This window comes from Tachysurus fulvidraco, chromosome 12, assembly GCF_022655615.1.
Source record: "Tachysurus fulvidraco isolate hzauxx_2018 chromosome 12, HZAU_PFXX_2.0, whole genome shotgun sequence".
Lineage (NCBI taxonomy): Eukaryota > Metazoa > Chordata > Actinopteri > Siluriformes > Bagridae > Tachysurus > Tachysurus fulvidraco.
Window position 1 is genome coordinate 21,105,305 of NC_062529.1, and position 25,661 is coordinate 21,130,965.

The window sequence follows — 25,661 nt, forward strand, 5'->3', positions numbered from 1 at the left end:
TTAAAGTACAGTACGCATTTGGTCCATTATCTATTGTGCGGTGTTTCTCCTGTGGTAAGGAGGTCGGTCCTCTTTTGCTGAGGCTGTGATAATAAAAGGTATGGCAGACCAGCTGGCACTGCGGATTAGTCTCATAATGTTCCTCTATAAACCGCTGTATAAATGAAAATCGAATTTCGATCCTTATGAAGCAAACAGAAGACAAAAAACACAAGAGGGAGAGACAAAGGGGACTGAGGATGGTTTGTTTACATCTGCACACTGTGATAAGGAAAAGCAGCAGAAGAAAAAGGTGTGTTCAGCACATTGTGACCCACACTTCATACCATATAATGATCAATACACAGATATCAAGTTAACCTCTATCTGTGTTAATGTTGCATTTATACAGTAGACCATAGCATGAGTTAAGGCTTTTTTTTTTAAAGAATAGCCTGAATTTCCCTTTAACAGCTCAAAAAGACACAAACAATTGTAATTACTATCTCTACAAGCTGATCAATGAGCACTGCGGGGGGGTTATATCTACTAAAGTGTCACTTATTCAGTCTCCAAACCAAAACAGTGTGTTGTGGATTATGTGTGTGTGTGTGTGTGTGTGTGTGTGTGTGTGTGTGTGTGTGTGTGTGTGTGTGTTTTCTCAGAAACAAAGCTGACTGCCAGGTCCTCGGATACCATGTGTACTCTAGAGATTCAACAAACGACCTAAACAAAGGAGACCGGACCTTACCGGTGTTGTTCCCTATTACAGTCGTGCTTTAGCTTCCACTTTGGACCTGGAATACTTATGTAATAGGGCAAGATTACCGATCCTGAAATAGAGCAAAACCCTACAACAAAAGCTGCTTTGTATATAATATTTAACACACCCCTGTTTATTAGTGGAGGTTTTTATGACTCAGAAAACCTCAGCTAATCACAGTGTCAGATGATTTATTATCCAACTTTTACAGAGCATGCTAATACAGAGCTGGAAAAAAACAAACAAACATTGCATTACACAATCAACAACACGTAAATCAGGTTAAGCTACTCTCACCTTTAGGAAGAATGAAAGATGAGGTTGACGACATGTCAAGGTACGTCAGCAGGGAAACCTAGACAACTTGCTTCTCTCCCCCAACAAAACTTTTACTAGAAGTATGTTTAACACCTGAAAAGATAAGGAAGGAAATTTTCATTTACAACCAAAGGTAAAATTTTCATGTCAGTTTCCGTTAATAATTCAGCTTTAGATTCTGATTTTATTGGAGGAGCAACACAACATAAAGCTAAGCCTCTGGACAATTGAAATAATGTTACAGAGGAATCGGTTGTGGTGTAGACGCAACATGGGCCACACTTTGTCCATCTGAAAGACTCTTAATTGAAATATGGCATTTCTGTATCATCTGTTTTGTTGCGTCTACATTACAACCAAACCTTATTTCAAGAGTCCGAAGGCTGAGATTGAACGTCAGAATTCTGAGATTTAAAGTCAGAATTTAAAGTCAAAATTTTGAGATTTAAGTCAGAATTTAAAGTCAGAATATAAAGTCAAAATGTTGAGATTTAAAGTCAGTATTTAAAGTCAAAATTTTGAGATTTAAAGTCAGAATTTAAAGTCAGATGGGTTGGCACTCCATCCAGGGTGTATCCTGCCTTGATGCCCGATGACGTCTGAGATAGGCACAGGCTCCCCGTGACCCGAGAAGTTCGGATAAGCGGTAGAAATTGAGAGAGAGTGAGAGAGAATTTAAAGTGAAAATCTTGAGATTTAAAGTCAGTATTTAAAGTCAGAATTTAAAGTCCAAATTTTTAGATTTAAAGTCAGAATTTAAAGTCAGAATATAAAGTCAGAATATAAAGTCAAAATCTTGAGATTTAAAGTCAATATTTAGAGTAAAAATTTTGAGATTTAAAGTCAGAATTTAAAGTCAGAATCTAAAGTCAAAATTGAGATTTAAAGTCAGAATTTAAAGTCAAAATTTTGAGATTTAAAGTCAGAATTTAAAGTCAGAATTAAAAGTCAGAATATAAAGTCAAAATTGAGATTTAAAGTCAGAATTTAAAGTCAAAATTTTGAGATTTAAAGTCAGAATGTAAAGTCAAAATTTTGAGATTTAAAGTCAGAATATAAAGTCAGAATATAAAGTCAAAATTGAGATTTAAAGTCAGAATTTAAAGTCAGGTTTTGAGATTTAAAGTCAGAATTTAAAGTCAAGATTTTGAGATTTAAAGTCAGAATTTAAAGTAAAAAAATTGAGATTTAAAGTCAGAATTTAAAGTCAGAATCTAAAGTCACAATTGTAACATATAAAGTCACATTTATCTTTTAAAAGACAGAAACAAACTTCCATAGAAACACATTTGTTTAAATATGTTTATGTTAAAATTTTAATAACTCTGGTGCTAATCTATTGCTTGGAGAAATGATCAGCTCCACCAAAAAACAGGAGCTCTGAGATCTTTTCTCACACCATTTCATACCATCAGCAGGTTTTTAAAAAGCACCTTGGGGAGGGTTTTAGGAAAATGTTAACCAACCTGCCAATTAAAATACAAAAAGCAACAACAACTAGTACATTTTACTGCAAAACAATGTAAAATGCTTATTTAAAAACTTTGCATGCTGTTCAGGGTGGATTTTGTATGTTAGTTATAGCACAAAAACCTTAAAACTGTGTTAAATGACCTTTGTCAGTGTTAAACCAATGAATGTGACTCATTAAGATCACCTCCCACCCAGGTGAAGCCCCAACATTAGTGTAAGTGTAGAGGCGTGTATGCTGGGCGGATCGAGTCAACATTTGTATATTTTGTGTTCGGCGTTCTGATTGGTCAACGTTCAACGAGCGCGATGTAATTTTGTCTCGGTGTAGGCAGCATAGTCAGGAGACGAGGAGCGCCTTGGGGAGCTCGCGGTAGCCAGTTAGACGGCAGAGAGAAGAGTGGAGCGCGTGCGAGAGAGAGAGAGAGAGAGAGAGGCAGAGGCAACGGCAACGGCAACGGCAACAACAACAACAGGATGTAAACAGATTTCTACATCGATATAAAGGTAATTAAGTTTGTCTTTTTTTAGTTATTTGTAAAGAAAGTGAAACACGAAGGTAAAATTTATAACTCCTGTGTTTTTATACTTTATTTCCTGTGTTTACATCCATTTACGTGGTCCGCACGCGAGCGTTCGTGTAACGTTTATGCCGAGGTAAGAAAAAAAAAAGGTGACGCAAACGTCTGTTACTGCCTGATGTTTACGTGTTTGTTCAATAAATTACGATTCCATTCGAGTGAACATCCTCTAACCGGCTTTGTTTAAACTGGTTTATTTTCCAGAATTAAAAGTTTCTAAGCCGAGTAGCTCTAAAGTGTGGGCCTTATCCTAAACGGCCCTTCGTTCCCTACATAGGTGCCTTACATCACCTACATAGTAACGGTTTTCCAAACATAGTAACGGCTTCCCCTACGCACTACGTAGTGCTTAATTAGCGCGTTTGAGATACGACCTTCACGTCGCATTACCTTTCATGGCTGTTTCGGAGATTTTTTTGAGCAGTAAATGATCCCTAACGTTAATCCAGGGAGTCGTGTGAGATGTATTAAAGCGAATACTTGTGTAAATCCCGTTCCTTGGTAATGAATCATGGCTAAATTAGTCATTTTATCCTAAAATACTCAGCCTGTCATTGGGATTTTACTCCCTCTCTCCCTCACTTTGCTATAATAGACTTAAATAGAATCTTATATATAGTTTAAATGGACTATTTCCTAACTTTTTTTATTTTAACTTGTTATACTGACGACTGATCTGGAAACAGTGTCAAGCTCTAGAGCTGAACTCTGATCTGGAAACAGTATGGAGCTCTGGTCTGGAAACAGTATGAAGCTCTAGAGCTCTGGTCTGGAAACAGTATGGAGCTCTGGTCTGGAATCAGTATGGAGCTCTAGAGGTAACCACGGATCTGGAAATATTTCATGATGATCTGTCATGTCTGTACATTACTGAACAGCTCCAGATTTATTGGTGTGAATGAGCTCTGGAAAGCTCTATGCTAACAAAAAATATCACAGCACTATTACTGACCCCTAAATACTTTTTGTTGTCTCGTATTTAATAGTATAACAGAAATGAGTCTTGTAGAACAAAGCGAGCAATCTGAAAGACTCCTCGATACCGAATCTCTTCCCATCCTCCAGGGTTGTCTCTTAATGACTGTCGTCTTCTGGTCTTCGCAGAGGTTTTTATTAAGAGGTCAGAGGACTGGGAATGGCCATGGAAGCTTGACTCTATGGTTATTCATTGTCTTTCTTGATGATCCAAACACAGGCCGGTCGTAGCTTCTTGACTCCTGGTGTTTCAAACGCTGCCTTTTAAAGGAAAAACGGCACCAAGCTTAACACTTGTGATATGGTGCTTTTCTTTAAAAAACAGCCCTCTGTTTAGCTTAAAGTTTATGTTGTTAGAAAGACTTAATGTTGTTTCATCCGACCCGAGAAACCAGTTCCAGTAGCTTCTAATGTCATCCTTGAAATCGTTTGTTTGCATAGAGGTGGTGTCTGATTTGTAGACTTGCTACTAGCTTTTACAAACCGTGAACCTTGAAGAAATGGATGCCTCGAGGTGTAAAATGCTCTTCCGTCGTCTCTCAGGCAGATCCGTTAGATGTCACTTTTTTTACATGAACTTTTTTTAATTTAACTAATGGGAGTGATATTTTCCTGTGATTTTATATGTGTAGAAATGATCCTAGGCTGTTGTAGTCATTTTTAAGGCAGTAAACATTTTTACACAATTTAATCATCTACAAAGTTTGTCAAACGTTACACATTTGTTAAGACGTTTGTTTTTCGTTCCTATACCCTTGACTCTCGTGCAGATCTAGAAGTAAATAAAAAGAAATAATTCTGGATATTTAATAGAATATTTAATATAGAGTCAAGTCGCTATGGATCAAAATCTGTTAGCTTCAGACATTTTCTCTTTTTCTGTGCTAAAGTACCTTGCTAACGTAATGTTCTCACTTTATGTTACAGGTTCATAACTTTTAAAATTAACAACAGAAGAACGTGAGAAAAAAGACAAACGTGACCTTAAATACTTTACAGTATAAATCGTTATAAACCAGCGAAGGCTGAGAGACCTGTGAAGTGAGCGGCTGTAAAAGATAATCTAGTAGAGTTGAGTAATGTTTACTTTCACTGCTGCTGCTGCGCTTTATCGCATTCAATGCCAGACTGTTTAAAAGGGAAGTAATACAGAGTTATATTTTTATTACATCTGTTTAATGTTAATTTTATGTTTTTATGACTTCACACATTGAGCGAGAAACAGTCCTCTCTTGTGACGAAGCCCAGGCTGTCGTCTCATACGTTTTGTATTCTGGTAGTTTATAAACAAAAGACAAGTTTGTTCATTCACGTGTAGAGAATTAGCTTCATTCAATGACTCTGATTCAGGAGATCTCCCCATTCGTGCTCCTGTCTGTCGTTCTGTTGAAACATCTGTGTCAATAGCGTGCTGCTTTTCCATTTTAGTGGTTAGTCTGTTGAAGGTTTTTGCATTTTTATTTTGCATTGAAGGTTAAAACCTGCAGTCAGTAGCGCAGAAGTGAGCGGGTTATTCTATGGAGGAAAAAAAATCTCTGATCCGCTGTCCCGAAAAGGAAATTCCTTTCCTTTTTTTATTGCTAATCTGTGCTCTTTTATAGCCTTGATTTTCTTGTTTTGTTTCCAAATTGATTTTTTTTCCGTTGCGAGAGTTACAAAGGTGCTTTAGATACATCATCCATTCAAGAAGGAGGTTTTTCCTTGTTTGTGCATGTAAATCCAAAATTTAAATACTTCTCTCTATGCTTTTCCCACTTGAGAGATTTTTTTTGCCCGGATTGAGCTCGGATATTCCTGCTTTTCTGTTTTCCTTCCACCGACGGCGTGTCTTTCCGTTCGAAGTGCTTTTTAAAGCGCCTTTAGACACCAGGAGTGATTTAGCCGGATTAACACGGTCATTTATTTATAGTTTAATTATCACATGCTGAGGAGAACTCTTATTTCATGATTTGGCCCATGAAGAATTCTATCCCAATAATATGCTCCAATACTATTGGTTTGAAAGAATTTAGATATTTCATTAACGGTTTGCATCAGTTTCACGAATCATGTCCACCATGAACCCTAGGTTAGGAATCTTTGCTTTGGTCACCTTCCTGTTTTTCTGAGCGGATGTGAACGCGAACGAACGAGCCTCGGACCTGGCGGATTATCGCCGGTGCTCTGAAATACATATGAGCACCTGTCGAAGGCAACAGGATTTCATTTCCAGCTACACATTTTGGTGCAGGTAAATGTGTTTGGAATAGATCCCGCAGTGTGCTACGATACACAATGTGGATGTTATCTCTAGGCTATTTATGGTCTCAAGATAAAACCTGTTCTAAGGCAACATTAGGACACAAGAACATGTTTATCGTTTAGAGCTTGGCTGTTATGGTGCAAAATAAACATGGGAATGATACCAGGTGTGGCCTGGGCAGCTAAAAAAAAGCACTAAAGAAGGAGTGATGTCTCAATGGATAGGGAGAATCACCTAGACTTAAACAATCACAGGATCTTTCTAGTAAACAAGCATTTATTCTGATTGAATTAGTACAATTACAAAGCAAGACTTATCACTTAAAGGTGGGGTCTCCGTTCTTTAACAAATGCTTCAGAAAACTGTGTCAAGCTGACAAACAAAACGAACGTGTAGCCAATGAGCAGAAATGGGCGTGTCTTGTCAATATGCGGCGGAGAGAGTGTTCAGTGCGCATGTGTGACATTAACAGAAAGCGATTGAAACATTGACATGGAGGATAAAAACAAAGAAATAAAGAGAAGAAAGACTTACGATAAGGCAAGAAGTAAGACGTGTTAATATAGGATCAGCTTTCCAGCACTGGAGAGAACTGAAGGAGCAGGAAGTTGGCCACATATTCACAGATCGGAGTTTCCCGAGTCAATAACTCCTGAGCTAAACGCTGTTACTACACAAATAACACCTCTTTTCTATCGTAGTGATGTAGAGAGGCAGCTACAACCGCGTTTTGTGTAGTAACAGTGTTTAGCTCAGGAGTTATTGACTCGGGAAACTCCAATCTGTGAATATGCGGCTGACTTTACTTAAGACGCCGAGGCGCTTTTTTCCTTCTCGATAGGTGAGTAACGTTGGTTTTGCTTTGTTACACAGAACTAATATATGATAATTAACTAATTAAACTAATATATAATTTTTGCTTGTTTGTTTATATGCAATCATATTGTTCTTCCCTTCAGTTATGATAGACACATTTCTTTCCATTAGTTGCCTGGGTTACGTATGTATGTATGGGCGGAGCTATCAATACAGGGGTGGGCCCCATTTGGGTTAGGGGCGTGTTTGTTTTGGTGATTTCAAATTTCAAACATTGGCTTTCAAACAACGGAGACCCTGTCTTTAATAAGGCTTTACATCGGTTCTCTGCTTTACTTTTCTCTGAGGAAAACATAACGTCTGCTAACTTTACTGATCGAGTGGTATAGGTGTAGGTAGGTTTATTCAGCATTAATCCAAAAAAGAATCCGAAAATCTTTATAAACGTTTCAGAGGCTATCACTTTCTTTTCTTTTTTATTTGCATATAGTGTTCGACACAAAACTCCATAAAAGGGCAAGTGCTCAGAAAGCTGAAAGCATGAAATGAACAATCAAAGTAAAGTCTGAATGGAAAAAAGTCTGAAAGGCAGAATGGAAGATTTATTTCTTCCGTCCAAACCTCATTAATTAGTATGAGACTATGTTGTTTAATATATATACGGTGACAGTGTGACGACCCTACTATTGGGCTTTTGAACAAAATATTTCTCCTCTCTTCAGCTCACCTTAAATGCTTTGGAATAAACGTAGGAATAAATTCCCAGCAAGTAGAAGACATCTTGTTGATCACATATTATACACATTACAGCAAATTATTTTCTTCACGTGTCTTAGCTTGTTAGGAAGCTGAGATCGGAGCACATGAGCCGAGAGTTAGGCCTCGCGTAAGGCCTAAACAGCGGCGGCAGCTTGCTAGTGCTGGAGCTGGAACCTCCTACTTTCTGATAAGAAACACAGCTGTAACCAAAGAGCCATCTCTGCCCTAGAAACCAAACCAATCCTGGTCCCTTAATTCGTATAATATAACGGTATGTAAGCGCCGCTGTGGTTTTCTTTCAAACTACAGTGGCAGACATTCTACATATTTGACATTTTGGTGTCTGTTCATTAGCACTGATCTTTTGGTAGCCTGTGACCAGGAACATGTTACATTCCCTCGAGTCCTGCACCGGGGGAATCCTGCAATGTCACACTCGCAGTTAGAAAATTCCGCACAGAGGCCCTGGGCAGCTCTCATTTTCCACTGGCATGGAAAATAACTCTGCAGTTTCTCAGAGCTTGAAGAGTACACACACACACACACACACACACACACACACACACACACTTACAGATACACTCTCTCACTGGGCTGAGAACGGTACAGAGAGCGCTGTCTGTTTCTGTGCGTCTGTTAGCCGTTTATTGTCAATAACGCTGACGAATTGTACGGTACATTTGCACTACAGATAGTACGATAGTAATGCACTAAGCACGGTGATCAACACTGAAGGACTTGCTGTCATTAGAGCAATTACATCTACAAATTGAATTGATCGAGTCATTTAAAACCTAGTGACCTGAAATTTTAAACTAGTCTGATGAATTTGATGTGGTGGCAAATTTTTAGTGCTTAGACGCATTGTGTGGTTCAAAATCTGTGGCACGATAAAGAGAGCACACAGCAGGGTAGACGTCTGTGCACGTGTGTCTATCTCTGTGTCTTTCTGTCTCTCTGTGTGTCTCTGTCTATATGTCTCTATCTGTCTCTCTCTCTCTCTCTCCCTCCCTATATATATATATATATATATATATATATATATATATATATATATATATATATATATATATATATATATAATATAAATAATCTAATCTGTCTGTGTCAGCTTTCTCTCTCTCTCTTTATCGCGCTCTCTCTCTCTCTCTTCCTTTCTCTCTCTGTCTCTCTCTCTTTCTCTCTCTGTGTCTTTTTATATCTGTCTCTATTTGTCTTTCTTACTTTGTGTCTCTCTCACTTAGTTTCTCTCTTACTTTGTGTACCTGTGTAATTGCCTATCTGTCCATCCATCCAACTCACTCTCTTTCTCTCTGAGTCTCTATCTAGGTAAAAGAAATGTATATTAATGTCCCATAGGACTGTATATAAAGGTGTCCATAGGACTGGGTGATATGACAGTGTAGTCTCCATATCATACTAAATTGTCACAATATGCATTGAGATTTTCCTTTTTTTATTTAATTTTTGTTACAAATCTGAATGAAATGCAGCTTATGTGGTGTTAAAATGGCACTGAAACATTAAAAAAAAACTATTTTACAGATGATCATTTTATCTGGGTTTTTTATTATTATTTTTATTCATTCTTTTAAGTGTAAATTATTAAATAATGGTTATTCTTTTTCTTTCTTTATTGTATTTTTTTATCGCAGACTTTTGTGAACAAACTTTTTTTGAATTATTTTTTTTTTCGTCATCATATCTCACTTCCCCAGCTACTAGAGCGAGAAGCCACAGTCAGTGCTCTGACATGCATTTTCACTTTAGTTTTCAGTCATTACCCTGAAGCCCTTTTCTCTTCAGTAGAACTGAAACTCTTCAGAATTTTGTTGCAGGTCTGGTGCCATTGCATTGTAGAGCGTGTGCAGTGTTGCAGATGATCGATGCTTAGTTTTTGCCCCTTGTTCTATATAGGACACCTCCCTTCTTGTGGCATGCAGGTATTTTCATGCCCATGTGGTTGTCATGCATGAATACTGCATATCTCGGACACCATTCCTAGTGTGAGTTCCTAATAACTTCTTAGAACGAACGAGCTGCGACTTCGAAGAACCTTTCGGCATTTTTAATCGATTTCGGGTTACCATAATCGTATTCAGGTAATAGAGTGTGTATGACTCCAGAAAAGGATGTCACCGCTGCGTTTTCATGTACTGACTAAACCAACAGGAGTTCTACTTCCTGACCAACTTCACCAACTGAAGGCAGCTGTTGAAAACAGTCAAACTTGTAAAAACTGGGAGTCTTATTAGTTTCTTTTGTCCTGCATTGTCTTGTCTTGTCTTTCTGTCTTTTGTCCTGCACTGTCTTGTCTTGTCTTTCTGTCTTTTGTTCTGCACTGTCTTATTTGTCTTGTCCTGCACTGTCTTTCTGGTTTTTTTTTCTGCACTGTCTTTCTGTCTTTTGGCCTGCACTGCCTTGTCTGTCTTGTCCTGTACTGTCTTGTTTTTCTTGTCCTGGACTGTCTTTCTGTCTTTTGTCTTGCACTGTCTTGTCCTGCACTATATTTCTGTCTTTTGTCCTGCACTGTCTTGTCTTTTGTCCTGCACTGCCTTGTCTTTCTGTCTTTTGTCCTGCACTGCCTTGTCTGTCTTGTCCTGCACTATCTTTTGTCCTGGACTGTCTTTTGTCTTGCACTGACTTGTCTGTCTTGTCCTGCACTATATTTCTGTCTTTTGTCCTGCACTGTCTTGCCTGTCTTGTCTCACACTGTGTACACTAGGTTGCACAGTTGCACTTTATGTATCTATGACTACTTACTAAGTCCTTATAGCCCTGTCTCTGTTTTATGTAGCACCACAATCCTAGAGAAACATTGTCTCATATCACTGTGTACTGCAACAGCTATATATGGTTGAAATAACAATAAAAGCTGCTTGACTAAACGAATCTTCCACTACTCTCTGACTAAAGCTTACAGGCGCTACCAAACACCAGTGTATCACAATATTTAAAGAGGAAGTATTACATCAACCGCATGTCATTCTTAAACCCTTCCCTCCTACATTTAACGACCCAGTTTTTCTTAATGACTCATCCGCTTGTGATTAGTCATGTTTCCCTCGCGTTCTGTTTGATGTCTTGTGTTAGTTTTTAGTCTCATGATTTCATGCCTCGGGTTAGGAAAGCGGTATCTTGTAGAAGTCTGAGATGGAGCTGTGAGTCGATGTTAGACGTCGATACGGTAAAAGCACAAGGTTTGTGTTCAATGTAAGATAATTGAACGTCTAAATGTCTGAACAAACACAGAATCGGTTGTGCACCGTACACGTGCGTAGTGCACTCGATGATGCCTTTTTAAATGTAAACAAATGTCATGAGGCAGCTGAATTTAATTTGGAAATGCCGGAGTTGCCGAGTCGGTTTAAGTAAGAGTTGATGCGGACAAGCAGTGAGGCGTAGCTCATCAGGGGAAGTGAGTTCGGCTGGGTTTCATACGACACGGCGAGCCTGGAGCAGGACGATGCTGGTTCTGAGACTGGCCTAGACAAGATTAGACAGCACATGAACTACTTTTGCACGATTTAAATAAATCTTAAGTATTAATAAGGGTATGAGTAAAAAACACGAGCGTTTTTCGACTTGTATGTTATGTCTAGTGAGGTCTTGTATTTCATTTCATTAAGAGAAGGAAGATTAAAATCTCAGCATTCCTGAATGTCTGGGAAACCTGACAATCTACAGTGAAAGGCTTATTGTTTTCTTCCAAAACTAATGAACGCAGCGTGTCACAATGTGTATAACATTTTTGTAATAATTTTCCTTTGTACTTCTTCATGTCCTGAGTTTATGTCCGTATAACATTTACATTTGTGTTTATGGTATTTAGCAGACTTCTTTATCCAGAGTGACTTACAGTTTCTTTCAATTTAAACAAGTCAGAAATTGAGGGTCTTGCTCAGGGGCCCAGCAGCGGCAGCTTGGTGGACCTGGGATTCTAACTCATGACCTTCCGATCAATAGTCCATCTTAACCGCTAGGTTACCCCCCTCCCCCCAGTATAAGTCGTGTGACTGTTAGACAGTTTTGTGATGTCAGAGATCATCTGACAGGAGTGTCGACTTCCCAGTCAAGTATTAAACTTTATTCAGACTGTGTCTGTCTGTGTCTGTGTGTCTGTCTGTGTCTGTCTGTGTGTGTGTGTGTGTGTGTGTGTGTGTGTGTGTGTCTGTGTGTGTGTGTGTGTGTCTGTGTGTGTCTGTGTGTGTCTGTGTGTGTCTGTGTGTGTCTGTGTGTGTCTGTGTGTGTGTCTGTGTGTGTCTGTGTGTGTCTGTGTGTGTGTGTGTGTCTGTGTGTGTGTGTGTGTCTGTGTGTGTGTGTGTCTGTGTGTGTGTGTGTGTGTGTGTGTGTCTGTGTGGGTGTGTGTGTGTCTGTGTGTGTCTGTGTGTGTCTGTGTGTGTCTGTGTGTGTCTGTGTGTGTCTGTGTGTGTGTCTGTGTCTGTCTGTGTCTGTGTGTGTGTGTGTGTGTGTGTGTGTGTGTGTGTGTGTGTGTGTGTGTGTGTGTGTGTCTGTGTGTGTCTGTGTGTGTCTGTGTGTGTGTGTGTGTGTGTGTGTGGGTGTGTGGGTGTGTGGGTGTGTGTCTGTGTGGGTGTGTGTCTGTGTGGGTGTGTGTCTGTCTGTCTGTGTGGGTGCGTCTGTGTGTCTGTGTGTGTCTGTGTGTGTGTCTGTGTGTCTGTGTGTGTCTGTGTGTGTGTCTGTGTGTCTGTGTGTGTCTGTGTGTGTGTCTGTGTGTCTGTGTGTCTGTGTCTGTGTGTGTGTCTGTGTGTGTGTCTGTGTGTCTGTGTGTGTGTGTCTGTGTGTCTGTGTGTGTGTCTGTGTGTGTGTCTGTGTGTCTGTGTGTGTGCGTCTGTCTGTCTGTGTGTGTGCGTCTGTCTGTCTGTGTGTGTGCGTCTGTCTGTCTGTGTGTGTGCGTCTGTCTGTCTGTGTGTGTGCGTCTGTCTGTCTGTGTGTGTGCGTCTGTCTGTCTGTGTGTGTGCGTCTGTCTGTCTGTCTGTCTGTGTGTCTGTCTGTGTGTGTGTCTGTGTGGGGGTGTCTGTGTGTGTCTGTGTGTGTGTGTGTGTGTCTGTGTGTGTGTGTGTGTCTGTGTCTGTGTGTGTGTGTGTGTGTCTGTGTGTCTGTGTGTGTGTGTGTGTGTGTGTGTGTCTGTGTGTCTGTGTGTGTGTGTCTGTGTGTGTGTCTGTCTGTCTGTGTGGGTGCGTCTGTCTGTCTGTCTGTGTGGGTGGGTGTGTGTGCGTCTGTCTGTGTGGGTGTGTGTCTGTCTGTGTGTTTGTGTGTCTGTCTGTGCGCACGCGCTTGTGTGCGTGTGTGTCTGTCTGTGTGTTTGTGTGTCTGTCTGTGCGCACGCGCTTGTGTGCGTGTGTGTCTGTCTGTGTGTTTGTGTGTCTGTCTGTGTGTTTGTGTGTCTGCGTGTCTGTCTGCAGATTGTTCACCAGCAGTCTTTAGCAAACACTGATATTTGCTTGAATAGTTTAATATTACTCACTGTTTTTCTCTTCACCTTTTTTGGTCATAACACTTGGATATTATTGCTGCGTGGTCTGTGTTTAATCCACTCGCAGTTCAATCTGCCAAAACAGGATGACAGATCAGAGCAAAACGTATTTAATAGTCTTCATTAATGTTTCTCCAGCAGATCACACACATTCTTCTAGTGTTTATCCATGACCACCTCCTTTAAATGAAACATCAGCAATGGATAGATGAATAAAGAGAAGACTAAAAAACCTTTGAGGCTTCCAGACTGCTTGATGTAGATGGACAAAAATGTCATATTGGCATTACATTGTGGTAATAGACTTTAAAGTGTGTGTGTACACTTCACAGGAAACAGAGAGAGACAGAGACCGACAGAGACACAGAGAGACGGACACAGGAGACAGAGAGAGAGAGAGACAGAGAGACGGACACAGGAGACAGAGAGAGAGGGAGACGGACACAGGAGACAGAGAGAGAGGGAGACAGACACGGGAGGCCGAGAGAGAGAGGGAGACAGACACGGGAGGCCGAGAGAGAGAGGGAGACAGACACGGGAGGCAGAGAGAGAGAGAGGGAGACAGACACGGGAGGCCGAGAGAGAGACAGACAGAGAGACACGGGAGACCGAGAGAAAGACAGAGAGACAGACAGAGAGACACGGGAGACCGAGAGAAAGACAGAGAGACAGACAGAGAGACACGGGAGACCGAGAGAAAGACAGAGAGACAGACACAGGAGACTGAGAGAGAGACACAGGAGAGAGAGACAGACGGACAGACAGACACAGGATCCCGAGAGGCATTCAGGCCTAGAGAGAGACATCGAGACAGGCAGACAGACCCCTTAATATGGCGACTCCATGATAAAGTTCACTGACAGCTGAAATGGGGTGCTGATTGAGGAGCACTCAGAGATTTGTTTCTGAGCCTCACAGACAATTAGCATTGATTTCACAAGAAGACTTTATCAGCATGCGATGGACTGATAACGTGATCAGAGCGTGACATTCATGTGGGAGAAGAAATCATGCTGAACGTGTTGACTGATAAAGAAACATGAAAAAGAAAGCTAAAATAAATCTAGATTCTAACATTTTCATCTCCAATATATTCCCAAGAAATAGGTTTTAAGTTTTAAGTGTCCCTAGTAAGTCAAAAACTACACACACAAATTTATTTTATTTTATTACTTATTTACAGCCAGAATTCTAATAGCATCCAAAACCATCTCACGAGTGTCAAAACCAAATGACCGTGTGACACGTCGTCGATACAGATCGCCCTGTATCTTTATTTGTTTGTTTTTGTTTGTTTGTTTATTATTGTCAATGGCACTAACACACCCATAGAAATATATTTATACATGTTTGAGTCACATGGCGAACCTTGTAGTAATATTTTTTCTATAAATGTAGATTTTGAAAAGAATTAAATCAAAATAAATATTTTTTTCTTTATGTAAATACAAAAAACTTTAGAATGTTTGATAGTGCTGCTGTATTTCTGTTTTTTTTTTGTTTGGTTTTTTTTTTTGTAGAATATCAGAAGAAAACTATTTAGGCATTTAGTCTGTACGAGCTTTTTTTTAACTTGCATTACAGTTAAAGATTGCTTTGTATTTATTTGATTTTATAAAAAAGATTTTTATTTATTGCCCGTGCCAGTAAAATATCCAGAGAGATTGTCTCTGAATTCACAAAACATTAAAAAACATTCTTATTTACTTATTGAAAACTTTGCAAAAACAAAAAAATGAAGCAAATCAAATTGTTCATCTTACAGATTATTTTTTATAATCGATCTAATCGTGTTTTTTTTTTTTTTTAACTGTCTGAGGTCTTATGCCTTTGGTTACTTGTAACACAGCGCTCTTGTATTATTGTGCCCGTGTTAAAACATTATCGTTTCTATAGCAACAACTTAAACCGCATAGTCATAGGGCCTTTTTACACCTGGTCATCCGATAGCTATCTGATTTGTTAAAACTGTCCCATTTACATTAGGCCACATAAATGCGTCTCGGCGGATCGGTTATCGATCCGATCTTTCTACTCTCGCCTAAAGTGCAAATATATTTGACCTCGTTTCCGGGGTAATTGAAATGGAACACGCTTTGGTGTATGCGGTTTTCAGAATGCAATCAAAAGAAGACAAAAAAACTGGTTATGACATTTATGCTACAAAAAACAGCATTTATTGCATTTTCGCTGGCGACAGCAGAGCGCTTTAAGACCCGACGAGACGCCTGGGTGAAAGAGCACCTGCGAGTGTCGTACTTCCATTTGGGAGGAGTACAGCGCTGACGTATGTGTCTTGAACAACCACATGCATTTACACCTGTCCAGTTTCATCTGAAACGCGTCCCAGACCACCTCCTGAAGGGGTTTGAACCATCGGATTTATATCCGTCTCCAAAACGTTTCGGAGGGCATTTAGACCTGGACTTTTTACCATCGGATAGCTATCAGATCACAGAAAACGCAGGAAGTGAGCAGGTGTAAAAAGCCCCATAATCTGCTCAATAGTCTAAAACTACTAATAAACACATTCACTTAAACCTGCTTCTATTTAGCAAAGAGAAACGAGTTGTTTTCCGCCACGGGACAGTCTTCGGGACAAACCAGAAGCTTGTGTGTTTCTTTTGTGTCTTAAGAACGTTATCTGTTTATTCCAGAATCCAAATGATAGAGTTTACTCCTGTTTGGTTTTGTTCATGTTCATCATTCAATGTCTTTGTCATATTTCACTCCACAGTGGTGGTTAATACAAAGCTCATGTGGATGTAGACACCCCAGGCTTTAATCTACTAGTTATTCATTTAAAAAGTTCTCAAAGTAAACGGTGAAATGAAACCCGTTTCTGCTCACAGAGACGACCCGAGTGCTTGTACGGAAGTGTCTACAATGAGAAGATGTTTATCTTCAACCACTAAAATTCTGTGTTTATTCCAACGGATGGAAAAACACAGGTCTGTCTCACGATGAAAGATAAGAGCCCTGATTCATTTTAGATCAGACTTGCAGTGACAAAAGAATTTCTTTGTTTTGTCGAAAAAGGTCCCGTAAGTTGATTTCCGTGGAAAGTGTGTTTATAATATAAGTAAGAACTGGAGGGTAACACAACATTTATATCAGTAAGGGTGGAAGGGGGGTGGATAGAGGGACAGAAAACATGGTTCATACCCCCCCCCCCCCCTTCTCCATCCCCACCCAGTGTTCCACTGCCCTGTGATGCAGCAGTTTAGAAAGATGTGGTTGGCTGGTGTCATGGTCTCATAGGAAGCTTGTGATCGCCTTCACGCTGGCTTGTGCTTGCTGTAATAAGAGCTGGCTGGTGGGTGGGACGTCTGTGAAAACAACAGTGAGTCAAAATGAAAATTAGTGAACTTTGTGATCCTGTATAGTGGTGATGCATTTTACTAAACAATTGCAAGAAAGCACAGAAAGGAATCTGTTGCTTTAGACTCATGAAAAGATGTGAACAAACGTCACACCTGAAGCTGTTCGAAAAGAAAAGTAAAAAAAAAAAAAAAATTTGTATTATAATGATTATAGAGTGAAGGAAAAGTGTGGTGGAGCTGATCGTGTTACCTGCATATGTCTCTCTATCTCTCTCATATATAGTATCTTGTATCTTTGTATCTCTCTCTCTGTCTCTCGTGCCCTCTCACTCACTCTCTCTCTCTTTCTGTATCTCTCTCTCTCTCTGTATCTCTCTCTCTGTATCTCTCTCATGCACTCTCTGTATCTCTCTCTGTATCTCTCTGTATCTCTCTCATGCCCTCTCACCCTCTCTCTCTCTGTATCTCTCTCCCATGCCTTCTCTCTCTCTCTGTGTATACTGTGAACACGCCATGCCAGTACACACAAGTACCTTTTAAAGGATGTGTGTTTGACGTTTGGCACCAAATAAAACTTTTCTGCAGCCTAAATATTTATTTCAGGACCTTGCTCGGTGACTCACACTCAGCGATTTGAGGATCTGCACCCTGAATTTTATTTTGTTATTTGCTATACGGTTCAGTTTTTTGTGTAGCATCCTTTTCAATCATCAGTTGCTTTAATGATATTTAATGATATCTGTTAAAAGGCGATCGTTTTCTTGTCCAAACGAAAATGGATTATATTAAGATCGTTATTAAACGTAAATGGACAGACGAGCAGATAAAGAGATGAAAAATGTCTTGTACGTGCACAAGGCTAACCTAACATCATTTCAGTGGCTGTTTCTGACTACCGATTAGCATCATGCTAGTCATACGGTACCTCAGCACATACAGATCAAAGACATTTTATTTGTATATAAACAATAAGGACATTTTATACTGGTAGGAAAGTTTGCACTCTGTTATACAACCGGGCCACTTTGAGGCGAGTGGAACATTGGTGTCAGTTTGGTTTTTTTGCCCAAACGGCTCCTGCTGAGCTGGTTTAGGAAAAATTTTGCTAGCTTTCCACATGAAGTGTTTTTGAGTTTTTCTAGCACAGTGATGAAGTGAGCTTTACTTACTCAACATCCATTCTAATTATTATCCAGGGTAAATAGCCCTGCTCAGTGTTTTCTGTGTACACACACACACACACACACACACAATCACGCTATCGTGAGCTGGAGCTAGAGTACAAAGACTGTATTTTAAGCTGTATTTGTTATCGTCGCTCCAGTTACGTGTTTCAGGGCATATAAAGTTTGAGCTGATATTCATATTGGAGAAACGACCACACAGCCTGACGTTTTTCTCCTCTTTTTTTTCTCTTTGTCATTCGTACAGATAGTCGGATCAGTACGGTCTGGTTATTCCATGTACCAGTAAAAAATGTAGCGCAGACAGCTTCATGTATATACGTTATATATTTTGCGATAGTAATCGTTCTATTGGGAATTAAAGCGCACGTAGGTTTAGAAGGAGCGGATTTTTGGCTTGTTCTTGATCACACGAATGACAAAAAGTGCTTGTGGTGAAAGGTGTAAATGTGGCAGATGGAGGTGTTGGATTAATTAGCAAAAAAAAAAAAAAAAGGGATAAGAGAAGGAGATGATGTTTGAGCGTGATGAGTCGAGCGTGTTCTACCAGCTGTTCCTATGACCACAAGCAAACAGAGAACAGAGCAGGAAAGCGTTACGCTGCCTCTGCAAGGGAAAGTGATATTCAGAGCCATTTAATCCTTTTTGTTTTTATTTAACAAGATGTCATGTAGCTCACACACTCTGCCAGGAAACGCGAGACGCGAGATTAATTACTCTTGCTCTTCCTCGAATTGTTAGCATGATTAGGTAACAAACACAAGCCTGCTGCCAGGTAAGTGCGTGTGAAGACGAACTAGCTGGACGTCCTCATTGTTCTGTCTGTTCGAGCCCCTAAACACGATGTGTGTTAATACATGTAGTGTTTGTTGTTGGTTTTTTTTTTTCTATCCCCACCACATGTTGCTGCCTCGCTCCAGTTCTCATCTGCTTAACTATAAGGATGGGGTAAAGACTGAAGCAGACACCATTTGCCATATACACCTGTAGCGTCTCCTGACAACAGGTAACACCTCTTCATACAAATGATCAAATGTAAAACCTCTCAAATGATTTAACGTTGCTTCGTTTCGTTATTGAGAGATTTCTACATTCTGAGATGCTCTTAAGTCTTAAAGTCAGAATTCATCCGCACACCCGGTGCCAGAAAACGCCGAATCCACAAAGCTGTGTTGTTGAAATAAGGCAAGAAAAGAAAAATTCATCAGTACATTTTACACACCTCAACATTTACACCGGTGTGTAACGCAGCACAAGTTAATTTCGACCGACGGCGAAACCTCTTTGTGCCGCCAGAACCATTGTTTTCTGTATTGAATAGACGCTTGGCCTACAGGCAACATCACAACACCGCACCGGATTGGTGCCTTTACGAACTAATACCAGTACGATCACCTCGTTTGTGTCCCAGCACAATCACGACTGCTTCTCTAGCCATCCGGAGCTGTTTAACGTACGTGCAGTTTATTTCTACACTGCAGATTTCTGTCAGAAGTGATTAGCAATAGCATGTTTTTTATTTTTGTTGTCTGGCGCAAAGTAGCAACGGCCTGAGGGCAAAATAAGAGTCAGTTCCCTTCTTTTATTCTGCCTTAACCGTTTTTCTACCACACCTCAGGAGTCTTGATTAAACTTGTCTGATCGCTGACACAGAAGGACGAAGTCATTTTAAAGCAGAAGCGGTTGTAACGCGACATCGTATCGACGCGGCTGCTCGTAGCGTGGGCCGTAAGCAAAGCAGCAAAATGATCTTCTCCCTTCCCTCCTATTAAAGCGTCGGCGGTAAGTCAGGGAATAATTTTCATATGTAAAAGATGCCGACCGTGACGAGATGGCAGAGATATAAAGCGCTTTCTTGGAAGGGGATCTTTCGAAATACAGATTCCTCTGAACGTCCGTACGCACACAAAAACACACGTATTCGAAGCCACTCAAATCGAGAAACGTCTCAGCATTTTAGACTATTTTGTATGTTTAGAGCATTTACATCATGCCGAAAGTATTCAAATGAAAGTTCGCACCGACGACGAAAATCTAATGCAAATGCTCTGCAGTGTTCTGCGCCTTTCCTCTCATGTAAAGCGTTAAGTAGTTCTACGACTTCTAAGCTGTAAGACCGTCGCAGGACCTCGAGTAGGAGCCGTAAGACCACACGGATTAATACACAGGCTGCTTAATGAAGTCTCTACTGATTTGATTTTACTTCCTTAAAGATGCAGGATTCTCCTGCAATGGATTAAATCTTGCTGATTGTGAGTCGCTGGTTGTTGAAAGAAATAATTCACACAATAGTGTAAAGTTGATATTTAGTCTTAGACCAGGGGTCAGCAAACCGCGGCTCCGGAGCCCCCCGCAAGTGGCTCTTTCATCCTTGTAGATCCCTGCCTGTAGATCTGGAAAATATATATATATTATAATGTAAATATTTTAGTTAGTTAGTTTAAAAAATAATGAAATTCTAAGATCATGATGCTCTTGTAACATTAAAATAAACCGTGTTTAATTTTTTTGTCACTCAAAATACGCGTCATAACTGCCGACTTGCGAAATCCGACACAGAAGCAGACGCATTTTTGGTTCGCTGCAGCCGGCAAAATTTTTTGACAAATTTTTGTGTCATGAATACGAAGAGGACTCAATTAGACATTGAACATTTTATTTGAAAGTAACCTTCAACCCAGCGTCTTTTTTGTTAAGGTCGGTTCAAACTGTTCAAAATATTTTTGTTTGCCTGCAGAAATAAAATTTTGTTTACTCTGTAGCAGTTCATTGGTTTCATAAATGCAACACACTACAGTTTTTTCTATACTTTCCATAAAGGTAAAAAACAATATATGCTGCGTTCTCTTCATTTTAGATGTCAAATGCGAGCCATCCCTGTGTTTTTTGTTTGTTTTTTTTGTTTGTTTTTTTTTTTCTGTGGGAAACGGGTTCAGATGTCTCTCTGAGTGTTTAAGGTTGTCGACCCCTGGCTTAGACCTTAGGTGGACCACAACCTTTTCCTTTCCTACTTTAAACTAATCTTCTTTGGCAACAGAAACGATCACTGGCTCTGTTTTCTAAATCCATTTTATTGTTCATGTTTCAAGTAGGGAACAGAAATTAGCCCCTGGGGTTAAAAGTGTTGTTCACATTCTTCTCATGTATTACAAACTAATGATTTAATCATTTTAACAGAGAAATCCATCTAAAAATAAATCAGTTCCTATTTTTATTTTTAATTGTACTAGTTACTGATATATACAGGGGGGCACGGTGGCTTAGTGGTTAGCTCGTTCGCCTCACACCTCCAGGGTTGGGGGTTCGATTCCCGCCTCCGCCTTGTGTGTGTGGAGTTTGCATGTTCTCCCCGTGCCTCGGGGGTTTCCTCCGTGTACTCCGGTTTCCTCCCCCGGTCCAAAGACATGCATGTTAGATTGATTGGCATCTCTGGAAAATTGTCTGTAGTGTGTGTGTGTGTGTGTGTGTGTGAGTGAATGAGAGTGTGTGTGTGCCCTGCAATGGGTTGGCACTCTATCCAGAGTGTATCCTGCCTTGATGCCCGATGACGCCTGAGATAGGCACAGGCTCCCCGTGACCCGAGAAGTTCGGATAAGAGGTAGAAAATGAATGAATGATATACAGTAGTTTATGAGGTCTGCTCGTCTTCCGTTTTGTAATTGTGTTCAATATTTCTAGTCTGTTCTCGGCGAAATGGGATTCGATGAAGGTCCCTAAAGCATCTCTCTCTCCAGGGACTAGAAATGCAGAGCACACGATGGTTATTTATAGATACGGAGATACAGAGTGTGGAGTAAATGAGCAACAGACTAGAAACAAAAAACAAAAACAACACAAAAAAATGGAATGGAAATAGTGGTTAGTTGTGTGTGGGGAAGCATAAAAGTGCACACAATAGGGAGTGACGGTCAAAAATACAAATGAGGTAGAGTTTTCCATGTCTGGAAGCTAAGACGAGGATTAGCGAGAGTCACGGCGAGAGACAGACACAGACACGCTCAGCTGAAGCTACACGTTGAACAATAGACTTAGCACTAACATACAGTTCATCATACTCGGATATTTGAGATGTGTATGATAATAAAAATTTGCCTGTTATCTCTTTGCATGATAGATAGCCTTTCCTGTTGTTTACTGATGAAGCTTTAATCTGTCCATCAAACATGTCATTGTGCATCTCTGTTGTCCAGGTGGTGAATGCTGGCACCATGCACGGACCTCGAAGAAGGCTGAAGGTTGTCGTGATGACCATAATGACTGCGTTCTTCTTCATCATAGTGGAAGTTTCAAGAATCGCCAGCCAAGATAAACATGGCCAGAACAAAATCCGAATCCCCACCAAGCCGTTCTGGGGCAAACTGTCTCCAAACAACGCCTACTGGAACCGGCATCAGCAGAAGCTGGACCATTTGAACAACCCGATCCTGAATGGACATAACGCCTCGCTCGGTCGTCTACTGCCAGACTGGCTAAACGACACGGTAGCCCAAGACTCCTGCGAGCCGGACTACCGGGTCATGTCACAGGTGGAGAATTTTAGCTTGCTTCCAGATCGTTTTAAAGACTTTCTGTTGTACGTGCGATGCAGGTCGTATCGCATGGTCACGGACCAGCCTCAGATATGCAAAAATCAGCCTTTTTTGTTGCTGGCCATCAAATCCTTGGCATCTCATTTTGACCGGCGTCAGGCGATACGTCAGTCCTGGGGTCGAGCCGGTGTTTTAGCAAACAAGACCATAGTGACTGTGTTTCTTCTTGGCAACGCCACTGCTGTGGACAATTTTCCAGACTTATCACCGATGTTGGCGTATGAGAGCTCCATGCACGGAGACATCCTTCAGTGGGACTACAGGGACTCCTTTTTTAACCTGACCATCAAGGAGGTCCTTTTCCTTGAGTGGTTCAACACTCGCTGTCCAAATGCTAGCTTCATCTTCAAAGGTGATGATGATGTTTTCGTTAACACTTTACTTATTGTAAACTTCCTCAAGGGTCTGTCGCCTGCCAAGGCACAGGACCTGTTTGTTGGGGATGTCATAACGAATGCTGGACCTCACCGGGACAAGAAGGTTAAGTACTACATCCCTGAGAGCATTTATGTTGGGAAGTATCCACCATACGCGGGTGGTGGAGGGTACCTTTACTCCGGAACAGTCGCCAAGGGGCTCCATGGGATCATGAACAAGGTGACACTGTACCCCATCGATGATGTCTACACGGGCATGTGCCTGAGGAAACTGGGACTTGCCCCGCAGAAGCACAAGGGTTTCCGAACTTTCGGCATCGAGGAGAAATACCGTAACAATCCATGTGCCTATAAGAGCCTGATGCTGGTTCACCCGAGAAGTCCGCAGGACATGATAAAAATATGGGAGTGGCTTAAAAATACTGCTTTAAACTGTCAGTGAATGTTCACACGAGGCCTTTCAACAACCTCAGGGTTGCTAGTCTGTATTTGGCAGCTAAGCTTATTATTATTATTATTATTATTATTATTATTATTATTATTATTATTATTGATTGTGTGTAAGAGCTGAGCTTGGTCTGTTTGTGCATCATCACAACTCTCGAAGTGATCAACTTCTTTACGTTATGTCTCCAATAGTGTTAAAGGTTTTTACACTGAACACACGTTGCTCCGTCACGGTACCGTATGTTCATGGGAAGTTCAGCTGGTTTGAACTTGGTGCTGATTTTTAAAAAAAACAAACAAACAAAAAAAAAACAATCACCATAGTCGAGCGTGCGCTGTTATTAGTCGTTTTATTTATTTTCTTCTTGTGTGATATAGGACCATGAATGCTGGTAGAAATTATTTGTGATAATTCCCCCCCCAAAAAAAGAATAAAAAATAAAAGCTTTTGAGTCATGAAGGTTAAGCTACACAAAAACAGGACCTGCTGTAAACCGCGCCGCATGATGTAATGTATTGTGAAACGGTTGTCTTATCAGCGGTCGTGTCATTCTCTCACACGTTAGCAGGTTTAATTTTTTATTTTCAAGGTCCACCTTGTCACTAATGTTTGTTTTGCCTGAAGATTCTGTCCTAATTCTGCTCCGACTCCAGAACGAAGTAGAACGAAAGGAGCTTGTTACAGTTCCGCTTATCACTTTAGTTGAATTTAGTTTCTGACAAAGTATTGTGGGTCAGGACAGTTTTCTTGGTCACGTAATGACTGATGTTAAATGTAAGCTATTTGTTTGTATGACGGGTTATTTATTTCTTTACACGGTCAGTTTTTACGTTTGGAATCGAATCGAGACGGCACGTCGTCGTCTGTCTGTCGAGCCAAAGTGCATCATGCTGTGCCGACTTAATTCCGTTCGCACCCTTTGACTGGAAGCTGTACGACACCAAAACGCTTGTGCCTTACAATCGACAAAGTGAGCTCCATTAAAAAGGTCATTTTCCTATTTCAGTATTCATCTGTCTGTGACAGGAATTAAACCGGATTGGATGCCGTAGTTTATTTATCGCTTGGGTTTGTTTGTCAGAGACCCATAAGCGTGACCACCTTATCTTTTTCCTATCCCATGACCAAAAACGATTGTGCTCATTATTGTCACTACCAGGACATGACTGAAGTCATATGGGCTACAGCGACACCTACTGGTCAGGTGTTTCAAGCACACCCTGATCACCTTTTATCTATCAAGACACTGGACTCTTCTTTCCATGACATGACACTCGAGCACTCGTATATCTGTGTGAGTGTCTGAATGTCAGAATGCACTGTCTGGACCCCACCCCCACCCCCATATACATTGTTCTTCACTGCTGGATCTAAAAATTTTCTAATTTTGCACGTCGCTTGAATTAATGTTTACACACCAGGATTTATAAATAAAGAAATAGTCAAAAAGAGATGACTATATTTATAGACTGTATAGTTTTAACTACCGTTATTTATGAAGCAGTGTAACTATCCTGTTGGAGTACTCTGGCTCGGAAATCTTGCAATTCTTGAACCAGGACCGTTCTGATTGTCACGATGAACTTGAACGCTTGTGTCAAAGGATTATGTTTCATATTTCAATAGCTACTGTAGTGGCCTCGTCATCGGTCTCGTTATTTTAACGCACACTTGTTCATACAGACCAAAAATTACACTGTAGTTTAATTCAATGTTAAATTATATGAATAGAAAATTTTATTTTGGATCTTATCATTATTACGCTAATTATCCGATAATATATGTGATCTGATGATGCTGGAAGGAAATGGTTTGCTCTGAGCTCCATGTGCTCTCGGTAACTGCGATGTTTGTTTCGTGTGTCTTTTAATCGAAGTGGCTCAGGTCTCAGTTTCCTGTAGCTGTAAAAAAAAAATAAAAAATTAAATAAAGTTGAACAGTTTTAAAAGAATGCAGCAAAAAAAAAGCTAAGATCATAATTAAAGAACATTTTATAACAAGTAGACCTTTTTTTTTTATTTTCCAATAGGCCGTTGTTTCTCTTACTGTACCTGCTGTCTGGTTACAAATGCTGCACCTTTCTTTTGTGTTTCTCTCCCTGATTTAAATAAAATAAATCTTAAATGATTTTGTATGTACTGGTTATCCACCTTCTCTCTCTCTCTCTCTCTCTCTCTCTCTCTCTTTCTCTCTCTCTCTCTGTGTGTGTGTGGTGAGTGTGTGTTTTTTGCAGTTGTTACTTCCTGTTCAGTTATGTTTGTTCATGAATTTTCTCTGTACCAGTATTTACAGTCACATGTGCACAAAATCAGCCAAGACAAATCCAGACGAAAACAGTCACGA

At 40.4% G+C, this 25,661-nt stretch overlaps 1 protein-coding gene across 2 annotated transcripts; it reads left to right on the forward strand.

Moving 5' to 3' along the window:
- The first annotated feature begins 2,820 nt into the window (after nucleotides 1–2,820).
- On the forward strand, nucleotides 2,821–25,445 carry b3gnt2b (UDP-GlcNAc:betaGal beta-1,3-N-acetylglucosaminyltransferase 2b). 2 transcript variants are annotated; one of them, XM_027143025.2, is made up of 3 exons: nucleotides 2,821–3,037; nucleotides 18,825–18,910; nucleotides 22,095–25,445. In XM_027143025.2, the coding sequence occupies exon 3, from the start codon at nucleotides 22,113–22,115 to the stop codon at nucleotides 23,310–23,312; it is 1,200 nt and encodes a 399-aa protein (XP_026998826.2). In that variant the 5' UTR covers nucleotides 2,821–3,037; nucleotides 18,825–18,910; nucleotides 22,095–22,112; the 3' UTR covers nucleotides 23,313–25,445. The 2 variants fall into 2 exon arrangements, with proteins under 2 accessions (XP_026998826.2, XP_047677572.1); XM_047821616.1 differs by lacking the exon at nucleotides 18,825–18,910 and having other exon boundaries at nucleotides 2,824–3,037.
- The last annotated feature ends 216 nt before the right edge of the window (nucleotides 25,446–25,661 follow it).

Excerpts from the sequence above, each read along its gene's own strand:
- b3gnt2b (XM_027143025.2), top strand. The coding sequence starts at position 22,113 with ATGCACGGACCTCGAAGAAGGCTGAAGGTTGTCGTGATGACCATAATG.